The 24,472-nt window shown below is 38.2% G+C and overlaps 3 protein-coding genes and 1 pseudogene across 3 annotated transcripts; 3 read left to right on the forward strand and 1 right to left on the reverse strand.

The window, feature by feature from the left end:
• The first annotated feature begins 1,872 nt into the window (after nucleotides 1-1,872).
• Nucleotides 1,873-2,841, forward strand: Or51s1 (olfactory receptor family 51 subfamily S member 1). The gene has a single exon (XM_021169106.2). The coding sequence runs from the start codon at nucleotides 1,873-1,875 to the stop codon at nucleotides 2,839-2,841; it is 969 nt and encodes a 322-aa protein (XP_021024765.1).
• A 1,766-nt stretch (nucleotides 2,842-4,607) lies between these two features.
• Nucleotides 4,608-5,373, forward strand: LOC110298001 (high mobility group protein B1 pseudogene; annotated as a pseudogene).
• A 4,171-nt stretch (nucleotides 5,374-9,544) lies between these two features.
• Nucleotides 9,545-10,483, reverse strand: LOC110298745 (olfactory receptor 51A7-like). The gene has a single exon (XM_021168165.2). It carries the CDS (start codon nucleotides 10,481-10,483, stop codon nucleotides 9,545-9,547), a length of 939 nt encoding a protein of 312 aa, XP_021023824.1.
• Nucleotides 10,484-22,832: 12,349 nt separating this feature from the next.
• LOC110298746 (olfactory receptor 52R1-like) lies at nucleotides 22,833-23,777 on the forward strand. Its single transcript, XM_021168166.2, has one exon. The coding sequence runs from the start codon at nucleotides 22,833-22,835 to the stop codon at nucleotides 23,775-23,777; it is 945 nt and encodes a 314-aa protein (XP_021023825.1).
• Nucleotides 23,778-24,472: the final 695 nt, after the last annotated feature.

A 24,472-nucleotide genomic window follows, 5' to 3' on the forward strand; every position in this document is an offset into this window, starting at 1 on the left:
AAATACTGTTATAAATACAATTACTTTCTTAATTTGATATCCAATTTATTCAGTGCTATCATATGGAAACATGATCGATCAGTGTTTGCTAGTAACCTTCATATTCTGTGGCTTTGTCAAACTCATTATTTTAATCAGTATGTTTTAGTCAATGCCTACAATTTCTACATATGGGTACATGACAGGTGTGGATAAAGATTATTGCAATGACTCCTAGCCAAACCAAAACTGAAATGTCTCCCTTTAATGTGTAACTAAGACCCTAGAGCATAATTTTCAATGCAAGAAGGGTGAATATTTTCTTAACTCTATTTTTGTTTTTAATTAATTTATTTAGTTATTAACTTTATATCCAGAACCCAGTTTTCCCTCCTCCCCTCCACCCATTCCCTCCCTCTTGCCTCACCTCCCTCTATCTCCCTCTTTCTCCTCAGAGAAGGGGAGGCCTTCCACTGATATCAACTTGCCTTGGCATATCAGGTTGCAGTAGACCAGGTACATTTTCTCCTATTGACAAGACAGCACAGTCCTGGGAAAGGGATCTAAAGACAGGCAACAGCGTCAGAGACAGCCCATGTTGCAGTTGTTAGGGGTCCCACGTGAAGAACAAGGCGCACATCCATTTCATATGTATAGGGGATCTAGTTCCATCCCATGCATGCTGTCTGGTTGGTGGTTCAGTCTCTGTGAGCCTCTATGAGCCCAGGTTAGTTGATTCTGTGGGTTTTCTTTTAGTGTCCTTGACCATTCTGGCTCCTTCCATCCTTTTTTCCCCCTCTTCCACAAGATTCGAAGCTCAGCCTAATGTTTTGGTGTGGGTCCCTGCATCTGTTTCCACCAGCAGTTGGGTGAAGCCTCTCAGACGACAGTTATGCTAGGACCCTGTCTGCAAGTATATTTCCCTGTGGTTTCTTCTTCCTAGTGTTTTGCCTGAGTTTAGAATCAAGATCACCCTACATAGCCTAAGTATACTGTGAAGTTAAATCTAAGACATATACTTAAGGAAAAGAAGGGATCATGAATTCAAGGTTCACCGAGAAATAAATGATTTAAGAAAATATCTAATGTATCAATATGTCATTAAAAGTCATTTTATCAGTTTTCTCCAATTAAATGTCAATGGGTTTATCAACTATTGTCCAGGTCAGACCCCATGTACAGGAGTAGTTGGCCAACATAACAATGAACTCAATAGTATTTTTGTGTCTTTTTGTTTCATTTTAGTTTATTATTATTTTAATTATCATCATCATCATTGGTTTTCATTTGTTCTAATTTTCATATTTTGTCTGTTTTGTTATTTATTTTATTTTTAAGAGACAGAAATGAATTTGGGTGGGTAAGGAGGTAGAAGAATCTGGAAGGAGTTGGGAGAGGGGAAAGAGTAACATCAAAATATATTATATGAAAAAAATTCAACATAAAACATGAGCAATAACAACAAAACAATCTAGCTTATAAAAAAATAGTAATTGGTGACTTTACTGAGAATTGGTAATGGAGACCAAATGTGATTGTTAAGGAGCACAGATGACAGGCAGCCTATAATTAAGAAGAGAAGATAATCATGTTAGCATAGATCTTCTCCTAGCTGTGTATCAAATAAAGAATAACATTAAATTAGAAGAAAGTAGAGACCAAAACAGGGCTAAAGGAATATACATAAGCACAAAGAATAGCTATACAAAGCAAACTACAGACAGGAGGGGTGTGAAGGGGTGGGGGTGGGCATGTTTGCACTGTGTGAATGAGTCTGTGCCTGAAGGGGAGAGGCAGGTTGTGGTAAAAAATATCATCCAAAAACAAACAAACAAATCAATCCACGATCAAATAAACATAATTACTTTTCAGGTTTCAGAGTGATCCTGAACTATGTTACCATTGTCCACCCAAGAAACCTCAAACATCAGCACATTAATGGCCCCCACTTTCCTATTAGTGGGCCTGCCTGGCCTGGAAGCTGCACCATCCTGGTGGTCAGTGCCTCTCATCACTATCTACCTTCTCTCTGCCCTGGGCAATGGTACAATCCTCTGGATCATTGCCCTGGAGCCCACACTGCATCGACCAATGTACTTCTTCCTCTTTTTGCTTAGTGTGTCTGATGTTGGCTTGGCCACCGTGCTAATGCCCACCCTGCTAGGCCTGGCCTTTGCTGATGCTCATACTGTCCCTGCCTCAGCCTGCCTTCTACAGATGTTCTTCATCCATGTCTTTTCTGTCATGGAGTCCTCTGTCTTGCTCGCCATGGCCTTCGATCGAGCAGTAGCCATCTGCCGCCCTCTCCACTACCCAGTGCTCCTCACCAATGGTGTCATTAGCAAGATTGCCGTAGCCATTGCTTTCCGATGCTTGAGTCTCCATCTGCCCCTGCCAATCCTGTTGGCTCGCATGCCTTATTGCCGTCCACAGGTCCTGACACATTCTTACTGCCTGCACCCAGATATGGCTCGCCTAGCTTGCCCAGAAGCATGGGGTGCAGTCTACAGCCTGGTTGTGGTACTGTCAGCGATGGCACTAGACCCTCTGCTGATTTTCTTCTCCTATGGGCTGATTGGGAGAGCATTGCAAGGTGTGGGGTCTGCTGAGGACCGCTGGAAGGCTGGTCAAACGTGTGCTGCTCACCTCTCTGCTGTGCTTCTCTTCTACATACCCATGATTCTCTTGGCACTCATTGACAGATTCAAGCTGCCACTCTCTCCGCCTGCTCACACTCTCCTCTCCTACATCCATTTCCTGCTCCCTCCACTGATGAACCCAGTTCTCTACAGTGTCAAGATGAAGGAGATTAGAGAAAAAATTCTCAAGAGGTTACTACCCACAAAGGTGGGCTGTGCTTAGTGAAGAAAGATTCTCCTACATGGTTGTGGTAAAGAACTCCCAACACAAAGGCTTCCATGACTGAAAACTCACTTCACTGCAGCTGACAAGTCACTTTGGTCCATATATGTCTATACACAACTTAGTTACTTTTTTCTACAACTGTATATGAACATGTTGAAGAAAAAAAAAAAGTCCCAGAGAATTAAAGTGAGCCATCTACTGTGGCACTATCTATAAGTGACATTAGGCAAAGCTGGATTTTGTATCATACCACAGTCATCCTAGTGAGGCCATATTTGTTAATTCTATCACTGAATACCATGTAAGTGAGAAAAGTGGAGGAATTAAAGCTACATGGAAGAAGAGAGGTAAGATAAGCCTCCTCCCCAGCTGAATGGAGGAGAGTTTTCACCTGAGTTGCTACTCATACGTAGTATTCATAGTGATAATCAAAGGAACAAGCACTTGTTTTCATTCTCTTCACACCAAGAAATTGGCCATATCAGCCTAGGGTAAAAAACAATTATGTATTTTTCATTACTCATTTTTCAATTTTTTAATCAGAATTTTAATATATGCAAATTTGTGGTTAAAATCCCCTGCACTTGAGAAAAATAACAGATAAAGATAGATTTACATCATTCAAAGTTACATTATTAGAAGTTGGGCTTCTAATTAATGTTAGCAACTATAATGTCCTGAGCAGAGAGTGATAGTATATAACTCTAATACAAATACTTAAAAGACTGAGGTAGCAGGATTGTAAACTCTAGGCCAGCATCAAAACTATATGAAATGAGTGTGTATGTGTGTTTGCTATGCAATTTACACACTGTTTGTAGGATGTCTTCATTCTCAGTTCTTTACCTCCTAATAAGACTATTGCATATCCTCACCCACACCAACTATTTCCACTGTGGCTTTGAGATTGGACACCTGATTTCCTCTGTCCTATGTATTTGCTGAATAGAGTATTAGTAAATGTGATGAGAGAAGGAATCTTCAACAAGATTTGACTTACTGTGCTATGGGAAGTGCTCCTCTAGTAGTCCTTCATCTCTCTACCTGGCCTCTAGAATGTGGCACAGTCCGGACCTGAGAAAATCTGCACCCTGGGGCAAGTGACTGCCACTTGCAGACCTGAGGCAAGCCATGAAGTCAAATCAGTCTAGATCAAGAGGACAATTGTCTATCTAGAGACTATATGTGCCATAACTGTGCAAATGAACTTTATGGATGGTGCTCAACAAAAAATGAACTAATACAATTTAATTTCTGTTCCATTCTATAAGTATAGAATGTCTTCTCAATTTTTCCTTATGTTATCATGACTATTAATATGAGGAGTTTTCCTTGTTTATAATATAACAATTTTTAAATATTCTACATATATTGGGGGGAAGGTACAGAATCAGTTTTTTATTTTATTTCCTTAGAGAACATACTTGGTAACAAACATACAAGAATGACGACTTCAGACATTCATGGAATACTTGCAGAAACTCTAAACTGAACTTTGTTTTCTTTATTTTAATTAAAAAAGAAATTTTGCATATAATATATTATGATCATTTCATTCCCTTTAAATATGCTTTTTCTGATGGCTGAAATTCCTCCAAGATAATTAGTGCAGACATCATTGATTCAAGTGACTATATATCATTTGAAGTCATGAATGGATTATAGTTTAGTCAACTGCTTCCTATTAATGAGCATTAAGCTTTAAAGATGTCTTCAGGGAGCTCCATAGAGACAGGCCAGGGCAAGCAAGAGCCCACCTGCCAATGGGTGACTCTGTGCCTTGTGGAGGAAAAGCAACTAAACATGGGCAAAGAATCCTAGAAAGGCAAGAGGTAAAAAAAAACTCCTCATACGCATTCTTTGTGCAAGCCTGCTCTGAGGAGCATAAGAAAAAGCATCCAGACACTTCTGTCAACTTCTCAGAGTTCTCCAAGAAGTGGTCAGAGAGGTCAGACCATGTCTGCTAGAAAAAGGGAAATTTGAAGACATGGCAAAGGCTGATGAGGTTATGAAAGAGAAATGAAAACCTACATCCCCCACAAAGAGGAGACCAAAAAGAAGTTCAAGGACCGCAATGCACCCAAGAGGCCTCCTTCAGCCTTCTTGTTCTGTTTTGAGTACTGCCCACAAATCAAAGGTGAGCTTTCTGGTTTATCCATTGGTGATGTTGCAAAGAAACTAGGAGAGATGTGGGAAAGCACCACTGAGGATGACAAGCAGCCCTGTGACAAGAAGGCTGCCAAGCTATAGGAGAATTACAAAAAGGATATTGCTGTCTACAGAGCTAAAAGAAAAGCTGATACAGAAAAGAATAAGGGGGTGATCAAGGCTGAAAAGAGCAAGAAAAAGAAGGAAGGAGAGGAGGAGGAGGAGGATGAAGAGGATGAGGAAAAGGAGGAAGAAGAGGAAAAAGAAGATGAAGAAGATGATGATGATGAATATGTTGGTTCTAGCACAGTTTTTTTTCTTGTTTATAAAACATTTAATAACCCCGGTACACAACTCACTCCTTCTAAAGAAAAAAATTGAACCGTAAGGCTGTGTAAGATTTTTAAAAACTGTAAATGTCTTTTTTTGGATATTGACACACTATTGAATGTGTCTTTAGATAGCTCTGTCCTGGTGGTATTTTCAATAGCCTCATCTGGTACAGTCTAAGGGCTATAAAATTGGCATGGAAATTTAAAGCAGGTTCTTGTTGGTGCACAGCACAAATTAGCTATATATAGGGACAGTAGTGTTGTTTTGTATGGGTGGGGGGTTATTTTTTCACCTTCAGTTGTCTCTGATGCAGCTTATGTGAAGATAATTGTTCTGTTGACTGAATATCACTTTGTAATTGCAAAAGAAAATTACAGCTCTTTTGTTGACATTCTGAATGCTTCTAATTAAATACATATTTTTAATTAAAAAAAAAGATGTCTTGCCTTCTTTCCATTTCTCTCTTTCTCAATGTTCCCTAAACCTTAGTGTGGAAGAGGAAGTACAATCGTCTTATTTAAGACTGACCCTCAGCTACCACTTATTCTTAGCATATTCACCACTTTGGGTCTGTGAATTCATTGTCATTTACTACAAAGAGAAAATTCGTGGGCCTTTGAGATGTCTCAGAAGGTAAGAGCACTGGCTGGTCTTCTGAAGGTCCTGAGTTCAAATCCCAGCAACCACATGGTGGCCCACAACCATATTTAATGAGATCCAATGCCCTCTTCTGGTGTGTCTGAAGTCAGCGACAGTATACGTATGTATAATAAAAAAACCAATCTTTAAAAAAAGAGAGAGAAAATTCTTTCACTAAGTCTGGAAGTAGCTTTTTTCTATGGGTATACACAAAGATTTGGAATGCAATTTGATCCTGTGTCAATTTATTTAAACAACAGTGGTGTATTTTCTCCCCTTGGACCTGTTCCCCCTATAGTATGGATTGTTGACAAGCTTTATAATAACAGATATATCTCCCTTTTGTTGTGTGAGCCTTAAGAACAACCAGAATGCGTTTGGTTACTCCCAAGATAATTGTGCCACTATTGCACCAACAGACATAGCTTGCCTGGTTTTGAAGTTTGTAGGGCTCACAACTGAGTAAAACTATTTGTCATTACTCCCTTAGACACATCCGTAGCACCTTTTGGAACATTAATACCCCTCAGGCAGGAAGTTTCCAGTTCTATACCCACTGGTTTTCTTTATATCCTGCAGCGCAGGTATATCACATCTTCAAAAATAAGGTCTTAAACCCTAGTTTTAATGGGCAAAACAAACAAACAAACAAAAACAAACAAACAAACCTGACAAGATCTTGTGTTGTTTGGGGACCTATGGGATCTTCCTGACCAATAACTCCTACAGAATTATTCCCTATATGGCACTGAAGATTTTCTGTAGTAACCATCGCTTCTGAGAGCATCAGTATCTACCCATGCAACAAACCTCCCTTCAATTTATCTTTTGTATTTTTTATCGGATTACAGAATAGTATGTTTCCATATGGCTTTTTCATAACCCTTCTTATTGGTTAACTTTCCTAAACTCACTGCTCATCTCCTCAGTCTCTCATACCCCGCCCTGCTGTAACATTTCCCTTACACTCTACTTTCATTCAGCCTATCTTCTAGCAGCTCCTTCCCAAAAAGTACATCAACATCACCTTCATTTTCCAGACTCCATGGGTATTTCAAGTTAAACAAACAAAAGAGTCAGTGCTAGCATTCACATACAAAAAAAAAACAACATGTGCCTTTTGTCCTTTGGAGTCTGGGTTGGGTTGACTCACTCATAACTTTTTTCAGTTTCATCTATATTCACAAAAATTACATCATTTTGGTTTTCTGAAGGAAAGGCCATCCAGTGACATTTGGAAGAATCCCTCTTTTTTATTTTTTCCTTTTTTTATTAGATATTTTCTTTATTTTCATTTCAACTTTTACCCCCTTCCCCCATTTCCCCTCCAACCCCCTCCATCCCATCTGCCCTTCCCCAGCTCACTAACACACCCACTCCCACTTCCCTGCCTGTCCTGGGATTTACCTACACTGGGGCATCAAGCCTTCACAAGACCAAGGGCCTCTCCTCTCACTGGTGTCCCACAAAGTCATCCTCTGCTACATATGTGACTGAAGCCATGAGTCCCTCGTTGTGTACTCTTTGGTTGGTGGTTTAGTTCCTGGGAACTCTGGAATACTAGTTGTTTCATATTGTTGTTCCTCCTATGGGGCCGCAAACTCCTTCAGTTCCTTGAGTACTTTCTCTAGCTCCTTCACTGGGGACTCTGTTCAGTCCAATGGATGGCTGTGAACATCCACTTCTGTATTTGTTGGGCACTGGCAGAGCCTCTCAGGAGACAGCTATATCAGGCTCCTGTCAGCAAGCACTTCTTAGCATCCACACTAATGTCTGGTTTTGGTAACTGTGTATGGGATGGCTCCCTTGGTGGGAAAGTCACTGGATGGCCTTTCCTTCAGTGTCTGCTCCAAACTTTGCCTCCGTATCTCCTCCCATGGTATTTTGATCCCCCTTCTAAGAAGAACCGAAGTATCCACACTGTGGTCTTCATGGAAGAATCCCTCTATCCCACAAAATTCTTTATATTTCTGCAGTATTAGTTTTTTTCTACTGATGTGTAGAGAGGAGAGAGTCTTTACAGAGTCAAGGTAATGACTACTCTGGCTAACTTCAGCAGAACAAGGGGACGTTGGCCCTGGGTTTCATTACCTACCAAATACACTTTGCTAATCTGATTCAAAATTTTTCTCATCACACAAACTTCATGATTTGATATTTGTTTTGTGTTGGTTCGTTGTTAACATCAATTTTACAGTATTTGGATTCATCATGGAAGAAGAAGAAGAAGAAGAAGAAGAAGAAGAAGAAGAAGAAGAAGAAGAAGAAGAAGAAGAAGAAGAAGAAGAAGAAGAAGAAGAAGAAGAAGAGAGAGTTGCCGTGATCAGATTGCCTATGGTCATGTCTGTGATTGGTGATTGATGTAAGACGACCCAGCTTACTATAGACAGTCTGAACTGTGTACGAAAGATAGTTAAGCTCAAGCTACTGAGTGTGCCAGAAAGCATCACTCTTCCATGGCTTCTGCTTCAGATTCTTGCCTTGTGTTCTTGCTCTTATCTCCCTCAGAGATAGATTGTGACCTAGAAGAATAAGCTGAATAAACATTTCCTCCAAGTTGCTGTGGTCGAGATGTTATATCACAGTGAAAGCAATCAAATAGCGAGGCGTCCTGATTTTAATATCCCTTTGTGCTACCTTTTTACCAACATTCCCTCATTTACTTTCAAATTTCAGTGCAAATTGATACACATCCACCAAGCACATATTATAGAAAAGTTATATCACTGATAAGAGATTTAAAAGTGGACAATCTACAGCTCCTTTTTGTGTGGGAATTCATTCAATATTTGGTGTAAGATTCATCGACATGTGTAACTTAGAGTTGTAAATTATCCTCCAACTCCTGAGATTCAGTTCTCTATCCCCAAACTTTTACCATGATACTAACAAATGCCAAGCATTTGTTAACTTATCATAATTTATCACTCTAAAGTTGATTTCACCATAAATCAGGATGGACAAATGACAGTTTATATAGTTTCCTCTTTCACATAACCCTAAACATAATGGTCAATCAGTAATTGGTATGTTAAATTACCCAGGATGTCAGTAATAGGAGAACTGACTCACAAGCTTACAGCAGTGCTGATTCTGCAATGTCACGGTGTCAGCAATGCTCAGGGTGACACCTGTATTGAAACAGTGAATAGCAAAGAACAGACTCAGACAAACTCAGACATGTGGTAAAGGGTTTAATGCAACATATGGAATATCAAAATAAGAGACAAATACAGAGATGTTAAACAGTTCTGGTATCTTTTGGGCTTCTCCCAGACACAATGGAAAACCACATCTCCTAGATTTTCTTTAGAAGATTGTGCAAATTCTTATTCTTCAATTTTGTGCCTAAGGATAGATGTGTTCAACTATCCAAATAACAATTAACGAATTCATAGAGGTTCTGTAAAATATGAAGCTTCTTCCTTCTTCAAAACAGAAAAGCAATCATACTGATTGATTGGAATAAACTATAGGACTATGAGGTCAATGGAACAATCTCCTTTGAGGATGAAACGCTGTTGTCTCTCTAAAGTAGCCGATTGTACAGAAAACACAACTTCTAATAACATTGTTCCAATTACTTAGAACGCAGACCCAGTTTTTCTAAAACTTTTACTCTTATCTGCCTAGTTTTAACACAATACACAATGGGATTCATCAAAGGTGGTACCAGCAAGAAAGCATCTGCTATCAGAATCATAGCTAATGGAGATTTATGCTTTGCAAAGCGATGCATGGTAGCTAAGGTAATGATAGGGACATAGAAAATAAGCACAGCACAGATATGGGATACACAAGTATTAAGAGCTTTGAGCCGCTCCCCATGGGATGCAATACCCAACACCGTCTTCAAGATGAACACATAAGACACAGCAATGAACACACTGTCTGACATCATGCAGAGTGCAACGAACAGCCCATAGTAAAAGTTAACCCTGTTGTCAGAGCACGCCAGCTTCATGACATCTTGATGGAGACAATAGGAGTGTGACAAGAGGCGTTTATTGCAGTATCTGAGTCTCTTTAAAGTAAATGGAAGGGGAAGCACCAGGAGAATGCTTTTAACAGAAAAGGCTAGCCCAATTTGTACAACCCTGGAGCTTGTGAGGATGGCACTGTATCTTAGGGGGTGCCGGATGGCTACAAAGCGATCAAAGGACATAATGAGGAGCACTGAAGATTCCATGTCTGTGAATCCATGGATGAAGAATTCCTGGGCAATGCAGGCATCAGTGGAAATCCCCATGGCATTGAACAAGAATATTCTTAGCATAGTGGGGATGGAGGAGAAAGACAGACCTAGATCAGAGAAGGCCAACATGGAGAGAAAATAGTACATGGGCTCATGCAGAGAAGGCTCTGTTCTGATGACACAGAGGATGGTGCAGTTTCCCAGGATAGCTGTCATATACATGAGGCAGACAGGGATGGAAACCCAAATGTGCATATGCTCAAAGCCTGGGATCCCAGTCAGTAGGAATGAAGAGATTTCAACCTCGGAGGTATTGAGAATCATCACAAATATGTGCCTTGGTCAGCTGCTGCAGGACCTACAGTGCCATCAACAATCAAAAATATTATCTCTTAGTTATAATTATTACAAAACACAAATTAAATTTAATATAGTCAAATTATGGGATTCAAATATATAACTTTGAAACAGTTTCTTCATAGTATTTATTTAAGACCTTTATATTATTTTTATATAGAAATTTACTTTTATTTTCATATATATTTATAAGTAACTGTAAAGCTAGGAAGTACAGATGTATTTTTGATACCTCCATTAATACAACAAAAAAGTCCACATCTTTCTATATGCATATGTATTTGTGTGTGTGTGTGTGTGTGTGTGTGTGTGTGTGTGTCCAGGTTCCCATGTATCTTTGCATGCATATGGAGACCAGAAGTCAACATGAGATGCATCCCATTATCTCTTTCACCTTACTTTTTCAGATAAAATTTCTCACTGTATCTGGAGCTCTCCACCTCAGCTAAACCATCTGACAAGAGAACCTCGGGAATCTTTTCTTTTCTCCTCCTCAGTCCTGAGATTGTAGACACACACCTCCATGCCCAGCTTTTTATAAATGCAGACTGGAGAAATGAATTTAGATCCTTACATTTCCACAGAAAGCACATTAGTGACAGAGCCATCTTCCCAGCACTTCAAACTACATGTTTTAAGATACAGAATAAGTAAATTAAATATAAAATTTTGAAGCACGGAAGAGTTCCCTGAAGCATTCATGTGTTCACACAGACCGTAATTGTGTGTGAACAGAGAGTCAAAGTAGACCCAGACAACTGAAGAAATCTGTTGCTATTGACAATATTTTTTAATGAATTCATCATGCATTGTCATTATAGCACAGGTTATGTGACTTCTAAGGGATCTACCACAGAGATTTGAAAATGAACTCAGCTCTTTGACTGTTGAACTAATTAGGGGCCTTTGATATTTATAAAGAAAGGGGATCAAGAAGTAAAGAATTGGGACAGAGTTCATAAGGTCATATTTACCTGAAAATTATAACTCAATTAAATTCCAACCTTTTGTAGAAATATTTGATGACCTTTATGATAGAAAAGTTTACATTAAAACAGTATGTACTCACAGGTATGATATTTTAAATTAACACAGTGAGGATGAAAAATGATCTAAAGGGAATTTTACATCTAAGAGTGAGATTCTATTTCTTTCTTTCAAATGAATAGAATAAAAAACCACATGGACCAAATATGCAAATCTTTACAGTTATCCATTTGAATCATGAACATAAAGATGCTATGTACTACACGTTCACCCTCTTAAGGTTCTTACAGAGCATCTTCCAGATCCATAGACTCATAACCTCAGAGAAAACTCAAGACCCATCTGCCAGAGCTTTACAGTTGTCACCATGATAGGACAGCCCTTCAAGATGCAATAGAGGAAGGATACTTCTGACACTAGCTATCACTATCAGGGAGCTGTAGAAGAAATGGCATGCATTAGTGTATGTGCCTTCATAGAGACTCTGAGCATCTTACATGAGGCAAGAGAAATAGAAGCTTGAATCCACAGGAGTTAGCTGGCAAAGGTTAGAAATAGAACCCTGTGAAGAAATGATGGATAAAGGAGGCATCTTTTATCACTAATGACTTTTTTGAAGACTTTTTCCCTGAGATAACTTGAGTTAAAAAGTTTTGTAGAATGTATGGACATTCCATATGCAGAACAGAAGTAAAAACCTTGCTTGGGATAATCTACTATCTATTCAGTGTTGACTGTCCATTTCATCTCATTGTCTCAAATTGTGACAATATGATTGATTCTGTTGACAGATTCAATGTACTACAGCTGCCACTTGTGTGGACTGACATCACTCACAACTTTCCCAGGCAATTGTTAGTGACTATACTCAGAATGTTGACAACTCTGTTCCTTTTCTACCTAATTTTGGAGTCTTTCCCTGGTGCTATTAAATTCTGCATCTCTACATTGCTGGTTAATCCCATCTGTCAACTTGAATGGATTAAACTGGATTAAGATCTGCCTGGAGAATTCAGCACACTTCTGAATGTATCTGTGAATTTATCTCCAAAGATAATTAATGACAACTCTCACATAATTGATGGACTAATCCCTGGATATATTCATAATATGATGGTGTTATAGGGAAGTAGCAAAAGGTACACAGTGGACTCTAGATGGAGGAAACATGTCACGGAAGATATAGTCCTAGAACTATTGTTCTGTCATCTTCCTGTGTTTCCATATTTTCTCAGCTTCTTGACCATCAATAGATCTTCCATCACTCATTCCCACTGCCATGATAATTTGCCTCACAACAAGCCCAGAAACAGAGCCAAATGATGATGCATCACCCATTGTGCCATAAACCAAAATAACTTTTTCCTCCACTTATATTAGTTTTGTTAGATATTTGAGTATAGGGATATGAAAAATAACAAAACTGCTCATTGTATTAGTGTTGAGTTTAGGTTCTTGTCTACAGTATTTTGAACTGACTTTGCTTGGAAATCTAGGAACAGTATCTCTGGCATCCCTTGTGCTTGGGAGAGATTTTGGGGAAGATTACAGGGAGAAAAGAGAAGGGAGAATTGTGATTACAGTCTATCTCAAAAAGAAAAAGAAGAATTTTGCAATTTTATACCAAAGGAGGTGTCTGTCAGTCCTTGAAATTGTAGGAGTCATACAAAGGAAAAACTGTGCTACACATGCCTTTCTTACTCACAACACAATGCTCTTTGCCAAGGATTTATGTCTAAGGTCATACTTGCCAAACTCCCAAGTTGACTTATATAACTGAAGAGATGAATTGCCATTAACAAACGTTGTTTTTGTTTTGTTTTCCAAACTACATGCATCATTCATATACAAAGGTGTACTCTACCTCACATGAGGGCCATAATATTTCCAGGTATAAACACTTCATCAAACTTGCAGAAACATAGCTCTTCCTTAGACTGATCCTGGGACTATATAATCTCTGAAGTATTTTTACCCTTATCCATCTAGAATACATGAAATTGATTTATATAAATGAGCTTCCACAAGAAAGCACAATACTACACTGGGGATACTTGATGTAACAATGTTATGACTCAAAGATATCTACAGGTTTCATTGGCCTTATTCTAAATCAAGAGTGGGAAGTTTTCATATTCTGTAGTTTTTTTTTCTCTCTTTTTTTTAATTTTTAATATTTTATTACATATTTTCCTCAATTACATTTCCAATGCTATCCCAAAAGTCCCCCATAGCGCCCCCCACTTCCCTACCCATATTCTGTAGTTTTTATACCTTGGGTTTTAGCACTCTGTGGGGATTCACAACTTAGTTACATTCATGTACTCTTCCTAGCATCACATAATCCAGTGAGAACAATGACCTAGCTTGCTTTCTTACATCCTAGCAGTAAGGGGATAATGGGAGGCAATGCACACAGTAGGCTATCATCGTATTATAAAATCCACTTCAGAGGAAGAACTCAAGAAGCACATACAAACTACTTACGGATGGTTTACCATGCAGTCTTGTCTGCTTCACATTGTTAATCTACTTATTTCATGAATGGGATCAAAAGAGACAAGAGATAAACAACAATCAAAATTATGAGATCTATGCCAACAAGGTTTATCTTGATTAAGGATTTTTGAAAATAGAGAACTTCCATAATTCCTCAAATATTAACAAGAGAGAAATAAGTATGCTTCTCATATTTAAAATGATCTAGCAAGAAGCAATGTGAATTTTCTCCCAAGGTTTCATTTGGTAATACCTGGAGTCCCTTTGACTGTCATCACAGGAGGGATTGTTAGAGGAATCTAGAAAGTAGAACCCCAGAATTTTACTATACACCTAAAGATCTTCACAGTCTTCCCTCAACATTAAGAATTCCTACCCAATTGTTTATAGAGCCAAACTTGAGAAATCATAGTCTATAGGAAACTAAAAGATGGAAAGTTATAGCTCTGGTTATTCATGAAAAACTCCCAAACAATAAAAATAACACATGAGTTATGGGGAACATTTTTAAATATTCCATTTTATGCTACAGATTTTGGCCAATGAATTAAAAATCACATTAATAAATACATCTATGCCCCTGACACAGTAAAACATAAATAAATAAACACCAATCAATCATTAAATATTTTTTTCTGGTACCATGAAGGCTAGATCACAAAAGAGAAAATTTCAGGGGACCCAACATAAGTGTGAGTCTCATGTCCTACATATGTTGTACCTCCAGCACTAGTGCTCACCCTCAGTCCTTGCAACCAGGGTAGCCAAGGCCTGCAAGGTCTATTTTGTTTCGGAAGTCACTTGTACTACCCTAACCAATTACTCAAAGGTTGTAACTGGTACTAGGGTTTTGATATTCTTTGGTTGTTGTGGGGATGGTTGTCAGCCCAAGTTCACCAACTTGCTGGATTTTCCTTTTAAAAAAGAAAAGGGAAAGGAAAGGAAAGGAAAGGAAAGGAAAGGAAAGGAAAGGAAAGGAAAGGAAAGGAAAGGAAAGGAAAGGAAAGGAAAGGAAAGGAAAGGACAAGAAGAGAAGAGAGAGAAGAGAAGAGAAGAGGAGAGGAGAGGAGAGGAGAGGAGAGGAGAGGAGAGGAGAGGAGAGGAGAGGAGAGGAGAGGAGAGGAGAGGAGAGGAGAGGAGAGGAGAGGAGAGGAGAGGAGAGGAGAGGAGAGGAGAGGAGAGGAGAGGAGAGAAGAGACGAAACTATTTAATTGATAGACTAGATTAGTGCTTATGACTACCTTCACAATATGGTCATTTCCTTGCATACCTTTATATCCTTTGTGTAGCTTCAAATTGGTACCCAACTGGAAGCATGAACCTCTGCCATATCAAATAAATCCTAACATTTAGGAATGGTGTCCATCCATCTACATCTAACCTAGCTCTCAACAGAAAAGGCACCTTCCGACTGCTGTACAGATAGACTGTTCAGTGTTCTTTTGAAATTTATTTGACAATCACAGCATTAAAAATAAGAAGCAACAATATTAAATGTATATTTCAGTGTCTGGAAATGTGACCATTGAAATTTATGATGGTGCATAGCAATAGACAAAGAAATAGGTCCTGGTGCTGAGGAAGGTGGAGTATACCAGTAATGTCAGCACTTCCTCAAGATGCTTAAGAGGAAGATTATAAGTTATACACCAACCTGCATTATGAAATCTTGTCGGAAAATGCACATATATATGCATGCATGAGCATACACACACACACACACCCCTTTGATTTCCCATCAACTTAAGTATCTTGGTTACTCATTCCTTCATAAGATCTCACCAGATATAAAACCAGGACTTCAAAGTGTATTTGATACTCCTATTTCCAGTTATTTCTATGATGACCAAATATAAAAAACTTATTTTGATGTGTTTCTAAATGTGTTGAAAAGAAAAAATATGATGAGGATCTTGTTAAAAGCATATCTAAACTATTTCCTATGAAACACAGGGGTTCAGATTCAGCCCAATTTAAATGCCATGCAAGAAATAAATAAAGCATACATTATCATATTTGGAGTCACTGTGAGCTATAGAAATTCTACCCCAGACATAAAACATAACTGGCTTTGATATTTCCCGGTGAAAATAAATATTTTCTTGCAAATTTCAAACAAATCTCTCACTTAATTAGCATAGTCTTTGGTTTCTGTCACTTAGTCCAACCCTCTCATCCCAATACCTTTGCTCTTTGCCACTAATTTGACATCTTTCATCTCTAAACACCACCTACTCTACCAGTGCCTTTTACCTTGGATCTCAACAACCTCTGTCTTATATGCTTGGTTCTAGCATCCTACCTGGCTTTCAATACAAGGGGGAGGAACCTGCTCCACCTGCTGCCAATCCAACTATGTGTTAGGTGACTCATGGTCTTGCCCCTTTATAAGTAACCTGTCATGTAATTTTCATTGCTTCCAAGGCTCTTGGGAATCTACAGCAGAAATCAACTAGAAATTCCCAAAAGGCCACACATTAGCCTGAAATTATATGCTAACATCTTCCTCTTAATTATCTTATTAATTTTATAAAAGTTTTCAAATATTAACATGTATTAATATGTACAATAGTATTGCTTGATGTGATATTTTAATGTGCATATTGCTTATACTGATCAAGGAAGGTAATCTGTATTTTCTTTCCTGTATACTCTCTGTTTAGAACCTTCAGTCTTTTCTATTACAATTTTTTAAATAATTCGTGAAAGATTATTATGCATTATAGCCATTGTTCTATAGTGTGGAATCCCAAAATCTATCTTGTATCCAGTTGTATTGTATTACCTATTATCCAACACTTTACCTTTCATTTATCTACCCCTACTCTCCACACTTCTCAGTCTCTTGTAACCACAGCCTATAGCCAACATGGCATCTTTTGAATATTTGTCTTTCTGTGTCTCTTTATTTCACTCAATGGAAAGTACAGTTCATCCATTTCAATGCCAATGATGGTAAATGACTCTTTATGAACTTATAATATTACATTGTTCATGTAGGCCATATTTCCTTTACTCATTCATCTATGGATAGACCCCTCAGTTAATTCCATGTTTTACATGTTTGTTAGAAATAGTCCTGCCATAAATATAAGAAATCAAGACTCTGTACTGTGGTGATGTCATTTTCTTTGAATACCCAACATTATATATAGTTGGGCTGTATGATAATGTATGTTCAATCTTTGGGACACTCTCCACATTATTTTCCATATAATTATATTAATATATACACCAGCATACAGTAAAGAACTCTTTCTGCAAACCCCCTCCAGTGTTCCCTGGTAGAAAGATGGCCACTCATATCAAACATTACTTTTTCTTCCTTTAGATTCGTGTTCTACTTACTACTATTCAGAGTCTAGCATGCTCAAATACTTGTGTGGCTCCTTTCTTCTTCTTTTCCCATTCAGTCAAATATAGCAGAGCATTTCCTTGAAGAAGATGTGTCAATTGATACACAACCTTATAACAATGCTATTCATATTTGAGTTTACTTAGGATATTCATATTTCAAAAGCAAATAAATTATGGCTGAGGTGAATCTAGGCATTTAAACATTTAAATATATGTTATGGTTAGAGAAAAGGAGGCCACACCATCCTGTATCACAAAATAACTGAAGGAAGTCGTGGGGACATAAAAAAAAAAAAAAACAAAAAAAACCAAAAAAACTAATCTCTTCCTTTTATACTGATTCAATTGTCCATAGCTATACCAAATTTCTGATTACTTTTGTTCATAGCTTTCTGGAACACTATTTATGTATTCTCTAGAATTTAAATTTTCTTTCATTTGTCTGCTCAGAGCTTTCTTCAGTATCTCACTAATAAATGTGAGCATCTGCTCACAAAGATAATCAAATATTTGATATATCTTAGTACCATAAAACCTAACTTTGAGAGAACATTTGGATTCACTGGCTCTGGATCATAACCTGGGTTCTGAGTTTTAATGTACTGTTGCCATGGAACCACATTTAATATAGGTTCTAAGATGATTTATGAATTTTAGTAATTCCTGGCATTATGCAAAATCCTTAAGTGCAGTTAACTTATAAGCAGTAAGTAATCAAATTTTGTATACTTACAAATGTTGAATCCATGTTTTATTTTGCTTCTATTTTGTTGTTAAGAGAGCAAACATGAGATAATATGAATATGAAGGTGAAAGAGACTCTAGGGGAGAAGGGGTGAGAAGAGAGATGAGTGTGACCAAAGCATAATGTATAAAGTTCTCAAAGAATAAATAAACATATTTAGAGCATGATGGTTTTATATATAGATACTCTTACTAGTAAATTAGGGATTGCCTGACACTAATACAAAAAGATCCTGCCTTCAAGGTGTGTATGGGCAGTAGAGGCACAGAACTAGTAGGAATAGCCAACCAATAATTGATAATCTGAGGTAAATGCCACAAAAGGGAGCCCATGTCTGACACTGTGTGGATGACCAGGAACAAGAGGCTGGATAGACCAGAGATCCAGGATAGAAGGAAAAATCATTAAAATGATTCTTAAGGATACTCTGCTATACTCATATATCATTGTCGAGCCCATTCATTACCAGAGACTTCCTCCTGTAGCTTATGGGAGCAGATGCAAAGACCCACAGCCAAAGATTAGGCACAGAGAGAGCACAAACTGGAGATTTCCATTGTTCCCATACCTAGGAGCTTGGAGAACCCTGAAGAAGAAGGGGAGGAAGAATGTATGTAGAGGCCAGAGAGATGGAGGACACCAGAAAAATATGGCCCACCAAATCAACTAAGCAGGGATCATAGGGGCTCCAGAAACTGAAGTGGTAATTTTAGAACTTAGACAGCTCTGTGGTAGGTCCTCTGCAAACATGTTGTGGTTGTTTAGCTAGGGGTTGTTTTTACAAGACTCCTAATAGTGGTTTGGGAGGGTATCTCTGATTTGTTTGCCTCCCCTTGGGGCATTTTTCCTCCTACTGGGCTGCCTTCCTTAGCCCTGATATGAGAATTTGTTCCTTATCTTACTAGAACGTGTTATACTGTGTTTGATTGATATCCCTGAGAGGATTGCTCTTTTCTGAAGGGAAACAGAGATGGAGTGGATCTGTGTGAGGGGAGACAGGGGAAGGGAGACTGGGAAGAATGGAGGGAGGAAACACTGTGGTTAGGATGTATTTTATGAGGGAGGAATAATAAAAAGTTTTTTATATATTACTCATATATATCCAGCACCATCCTAATAAAGCTTGAGTCCCTCTCCTGAGCAGATTTGGGGTGTCCATATTGAGTGAGGAGGGCTTTCCAGTCTTAGAGAGGCTCAAGAATAACTGGCGGAATCTCTGCTGAAATTCATTTTCTTGTCTGGGTCATCAGCCCCTCATAGATTCTTCATGGCCTTGGAATCTCAGCTAACACAGTGTGCACTGAAACACTAAGAGATTACTAACATACACAGCACACACACACACACACACACATTCATGTGTATGTTCACAAACATGCCATACCACACTACCAACTAGGCCTATGCATTTACAAAGTACATTTATTCCAAAACTATTAAATCAAAAATGATGTTATCACACTAGATATGTATCACAAAAGTAAATATTTATATACTTGCACATAAGATTTATGCATATTTAAATCTAGTTGCTTATGTACATATTTATTAACAAACCTCACACAAACATGTCAAATTATATTAAATACCAACAAACTTTCAAATCACACATATAACTGTTAAGTGTACAACATCAGATTAATTAAATAATGCATTATTCAATTGCTCACACTCTTGCAGAAAAATCACCCCTCTTGCACTGGCACTCAAATCTCCAGCCTTTGTATTCACTTGCACAGAGGAGAAAGGAAGGTTAGGAGTTAACTGAAGTCTCCAGCTTCAGAGCCCAGTCTCAGAGGAAGCCAGGATGAGACTGACACAGTGACCCTGAAGGCGAAGAAAGAGCAAGGCAGATTCCTTCAAATAGACACTAATTTAAGGTCTCTGCCAAAAGCTGAATCCCAGCGGTCAGTCTCAGCTTAGTTAATAAAAGAGACGTCTTCAGGGTAAGAGAGTTTCTATGGCTCAGGCACATCTGCCACTTCCAGAGCTACAGGACTCATAGAGCCCCCATGAAGCTAGGAGGCAAAGCTATGACTGTGTATCCCTGGGATCTTGAGTTTCAGAGGTCTGCAGACAAGAACAGCACTCTGTGATGAAAAGAATGAATAATGATTCCTGATCTGCCTCCAGTGAGACCTAGAAAGGTAAGAAGACTATTCCAGACACAGCCTTCCAGAAAGGTGGTTACACACGGGCCTAAAATTCTCAGTTATTAAAACTTTAAACTGTAAATTAAATTTTACTGAAAGAAAATTTAGTAAGAGAACAATGTTCAGTTTTCCTAAAGCTATTTTGTAATAATATCTTATACAGTTTTTCCTATTACCACTTAACTAACTTCAATAGCATTTTTGACTGTGGACACAAGTATTTCCATGTACAGGCAGAGTAAAGGATATCCAACGGACGCAGCAGGTACCTTAGATTCAAACTTTCTCAATGATAAAAAGCTAAGCTTTACTCAACTTCAGGCCATAGCTCTTGTAATTAAATTTTCCCAACCAAATTCTACACATTTTCTGTTAGATTTTATGTGGAGGATTTAAAAAAAAAACTGTCATAAACCCCAAGTGTGATCATCATAGTCAAAATGACTCCAAAGTATATGACTCAGTTTCATCAGTACACATATGAAGGGAAGAATTCTAGCACATTTGAAAAATAAAAGAACATAGTTCTTAGATAAAGAAAGGGTATCGTTAATGGGGAATTATATTGTTCCTTTCCCTATAAGCCTTAAAAGTGCATTCTTTAATCCTCAAGTTAATATTAACTTGGTAAACCATGTTTCATATTGAAAGTCTCACACTAACTTTAATCAGCTGGATATTGGTCAAATTCCTGTTTATATTCCATGACATGTCATTGACTTTTGTCTGTGGTTCTTAAGTCTATGTGAGGAAATGGGTAAAGAAATTCACAATAGTGAAGGCACTGGATTCTATAATACGCAGAGGATACAGCATGGGAAAGAAATAGAGGTACCTAACAATGGCCCACACTCCCACTCTACACTCAGATCCTAGTTTGAAGCTAATTTTCCTTGATCTTCATGGGGGAAAAATCTGATTCTGAGCTAGCAAAATAAAGCAGGAAGCATGTGTTTTCTGTGATGGTCTATTGCTGAGGGTGATTTGTAAGCAAAAGATAAGAGACAGACAAAATTGATTTTCCAAGAAATTGTTAATTGGTAACTGAAAGTGGATGAGGAGGGAGTTATCAGACTGCAGAAATGCAAGTGAGTGACTCCTGAATTAAACCTCAAGACAGAGTCAGATGTTAAGAAGAAATGATATCTCCAAGAAGCCTGTAACACAAGCTAAAGCTTGGTCCATAGACTCAGTTCAGGGAAGTAGCATGGGCCATGGTGGAAATGTACATGTGTCTCAAATTCAAGAAACAATTGCATAAATCCTCTCGTACTACCCTTTGTTACCATGAGGTGATGGTCTCGACTTGACCAGGATAGGAATCCAAATAATTCATTATTAGTGAAGGCTACAGTAAGTGTTTCTGGAAGCCCTGATTATACAGGACATTTCCCTGGCAAAGATTTCCTATGTGATACTAAGTAAATTATTTAATGATTCTGATATTTTTCCTCATAATAAAATGAAGGTGAAGGGGTTTGAATAAGTTAGGAATAATTTGTTTTATGATTTGTAATGCACTATAGGCACCAATCTTTTTACGGTTGATTAAAGATGCCCTAGCACAATGGAAAGTTGTACTTATAGCAAATACCACTCTCACTGTCTTCAACAGGAACAAGGAAGCTCTCAACTCAGGAAGGGTCTCTGAATGGCTAGGAGACTTGGTGGCTAGGTCCCAATGAGCTAATAGTGAAACAGAATCCAGAAACGGAGAAGTTGAGACCTGAAAAAAGGAAATAAAGTACAAACCCTGAGCCCAAGGATGAAGAGTATGTGTGAATTCTCACCATATATTAAAGCAAGATTTGATTTAAGCAAACCTGTAGCTATAAACTATGCAAGGCAGTAAAATTTCTAACTTCTAGCATGCATTATGAATTCTGAACCCCATTTCTGTCAAACCACAATAAATCTAGGGAAAACTCATAAGGATGTTAAGCACATCTGTGAACCTGGGGGCTGGGGGGACTCAATATGCAGCACTTAGACTAGGAAACTGAAGTATCTGTTAGTTCTTAAAGATGATTTGATAACAATGATGGGTCCATCTAGGGGGAATTCTTATAGAGAAAGTAATGTGTTTAGTTACAGGTGTACACTCAATTATTTCTGATGTACTCAAAAACTTCTTTAGTTTACACTTAGGGTTAATATTAAGTGATTACCTCTAAATAGATAAAGTCCATTAAGCAGTATTAGCTTCCATCAGAGGGGTGAGGTCATATGGACAAGACTGAATGATGCCTTGTTTGTTGAAAATAATAGAAAAATGGGGCTGACTGTAGCATTATTGGTCAAGATATATTTCCATTATTATAATTTACTATCCTGAATGATACTGGTTGTGAGAGCATAATTTGCAGCTCATCTGCTCAAAACCTCTTAGGATCAACATGTGAATAAAAGTTGTAAGCTACATCACTTCATGAGCAAAGTGGCCTGTAGTAACACAGTTAACTTTTAATATAAAGGCCCAGTGAAATCACTCAAAGTACTTGTAATCAATAACATTCATTCCATTGTCACCACCTAGGAAAACCTTCACTGCTGAGAACATAGTAATCATCCTCTCATGGTGGCTTCAAGTAACAGCTCTTCCCATCCCCTGTTCTTCATGTTGCTTGGAATCCCAGGATTGGAGAATTATCAATTTTGGATTGCCTTTCCTTTTTGTGTTATGTATATTGTGGCACTGACTGGAAATATCACCATCCTATACATAATCCGAATTGACCACACCCTGCATGAGCCCATGTACCTCTTCCTGGCCTTGTTGGCTATCACTGACCTGGTCCTGTCCTCCTCCACACAACCTAAAATGCTGGCCATACTATGGTTTCACAGTCATGAGATTGAATACAATGCCTGCCTCATCCAGGTGTTCTTCATACATGCTTTTTCTTCTGTGGAATCTGGGGTGCTCATGACCATGGCCTTGGACCGCTATGTGGCTATCTGCTTCCCACTCCGACATTCCAGCATCCTGACCACATCTGTAGTCATTAAACTAGGGGCAGCTGTGATGGTTAGAGGGCTGCTGTGGGTGAGCCCCTTCTGCTTCATGGTCTCCAGGATGCCCTTCTGCCCCAACAAGGTCATTCCCCAGTCCTACTGTGAGCATATGGCTGTGCTCAAGTTGGTATGTGCTGATACCAGAGTCAATCGTGGATATGGACTCTTTGTGGCTTTCTCTGTTGTTGGCTTTGACATAATTGTCATCAGTGTATCTTATGTGATGATTCTGAGAGCTGTGCTGAGGTTGCCCTCAGGTGAAGCTCGCCTCAAAGCTTTTGGTACATGTGCTTCCCATGTCTGTGTTATTTTGGCTTTCTATATCCCAGCCCTTTTCACCTTCCTCACCCACCGCTTTGGCCACCACGTGCCCCGAGTTGTGCATATCATGTTTGCTAATTTCTATCTGCTTGTTCCTCCCATGCTCAACCCTATTATCTATGGAGTTAGAACCAAACAGATCAGGGACAGGGTTATCCGAGGATTCAGGAGAAAAGACCCTTGAGCCAGAGATTACAGTAGCTCCAGGTAAATGACCAAAGGACATATTCAACAAACTTTGACAAACCAACACATATTTACAAGATATCTCACAGCCCTTCAAGATATTCACAGAAGTGGAATAAATTTCAAGTTTAACAGAATGAAAGATTTGAAACCTTTTGTGGATAATACATATTTATTTAACCTGTTCTTGTCATCATAAGAAAAACAAAGAAGCTTTTTTCTATATTTAATCACTGAATTATTTAAAAGAATGCTATCTCCCATAAATTATTAACTTGAAAACATGATATTTAAATCTTAACAGTTGTATAATTTAACATGTTGTTTAAACAGAGATTAAAAGTTTGCCTTAAACAAATAACAATTTGTACATTTTCCCCATCTTGGAATCTCTTTATAGAAGTTTACTTTTCAAAATTAAAATATGTATAAAAGCTTATGTAAATTCATTATTTATGTCAATGAATAATAACATCCTTAAATTGGGAAATAGGTAAAACAAGCAGCAGGTGACTGCTGTGTGATACTTAACTGTCCTTTAACTATTCTCACTTAACTAGATTATCCCAATTACAAGAAGGTGGGAGGCTCATCAATATATAACATTAACAACAACAATAAAACAAAAACTACCTATAAGTCTTGAAGGTTTTTCATAAACCAAGAATATATGTAGAGGAAAAGCTTTGGCCA

The sequence above is a fragment of the Mus caroli genome, unplaced genomic scaffold (genome assembly GCF_978045245.1).
Source record: "Mus caroli unplaced genomic scaffold, Mus_caroli_1 scaffold_8, whole genome shotgun sequence".
Lineage (NCBI taxonomy): Eukaryota > Metazoa > Chordata > Mammalia > Rodentia > Muridae > Mus > Mus caroli.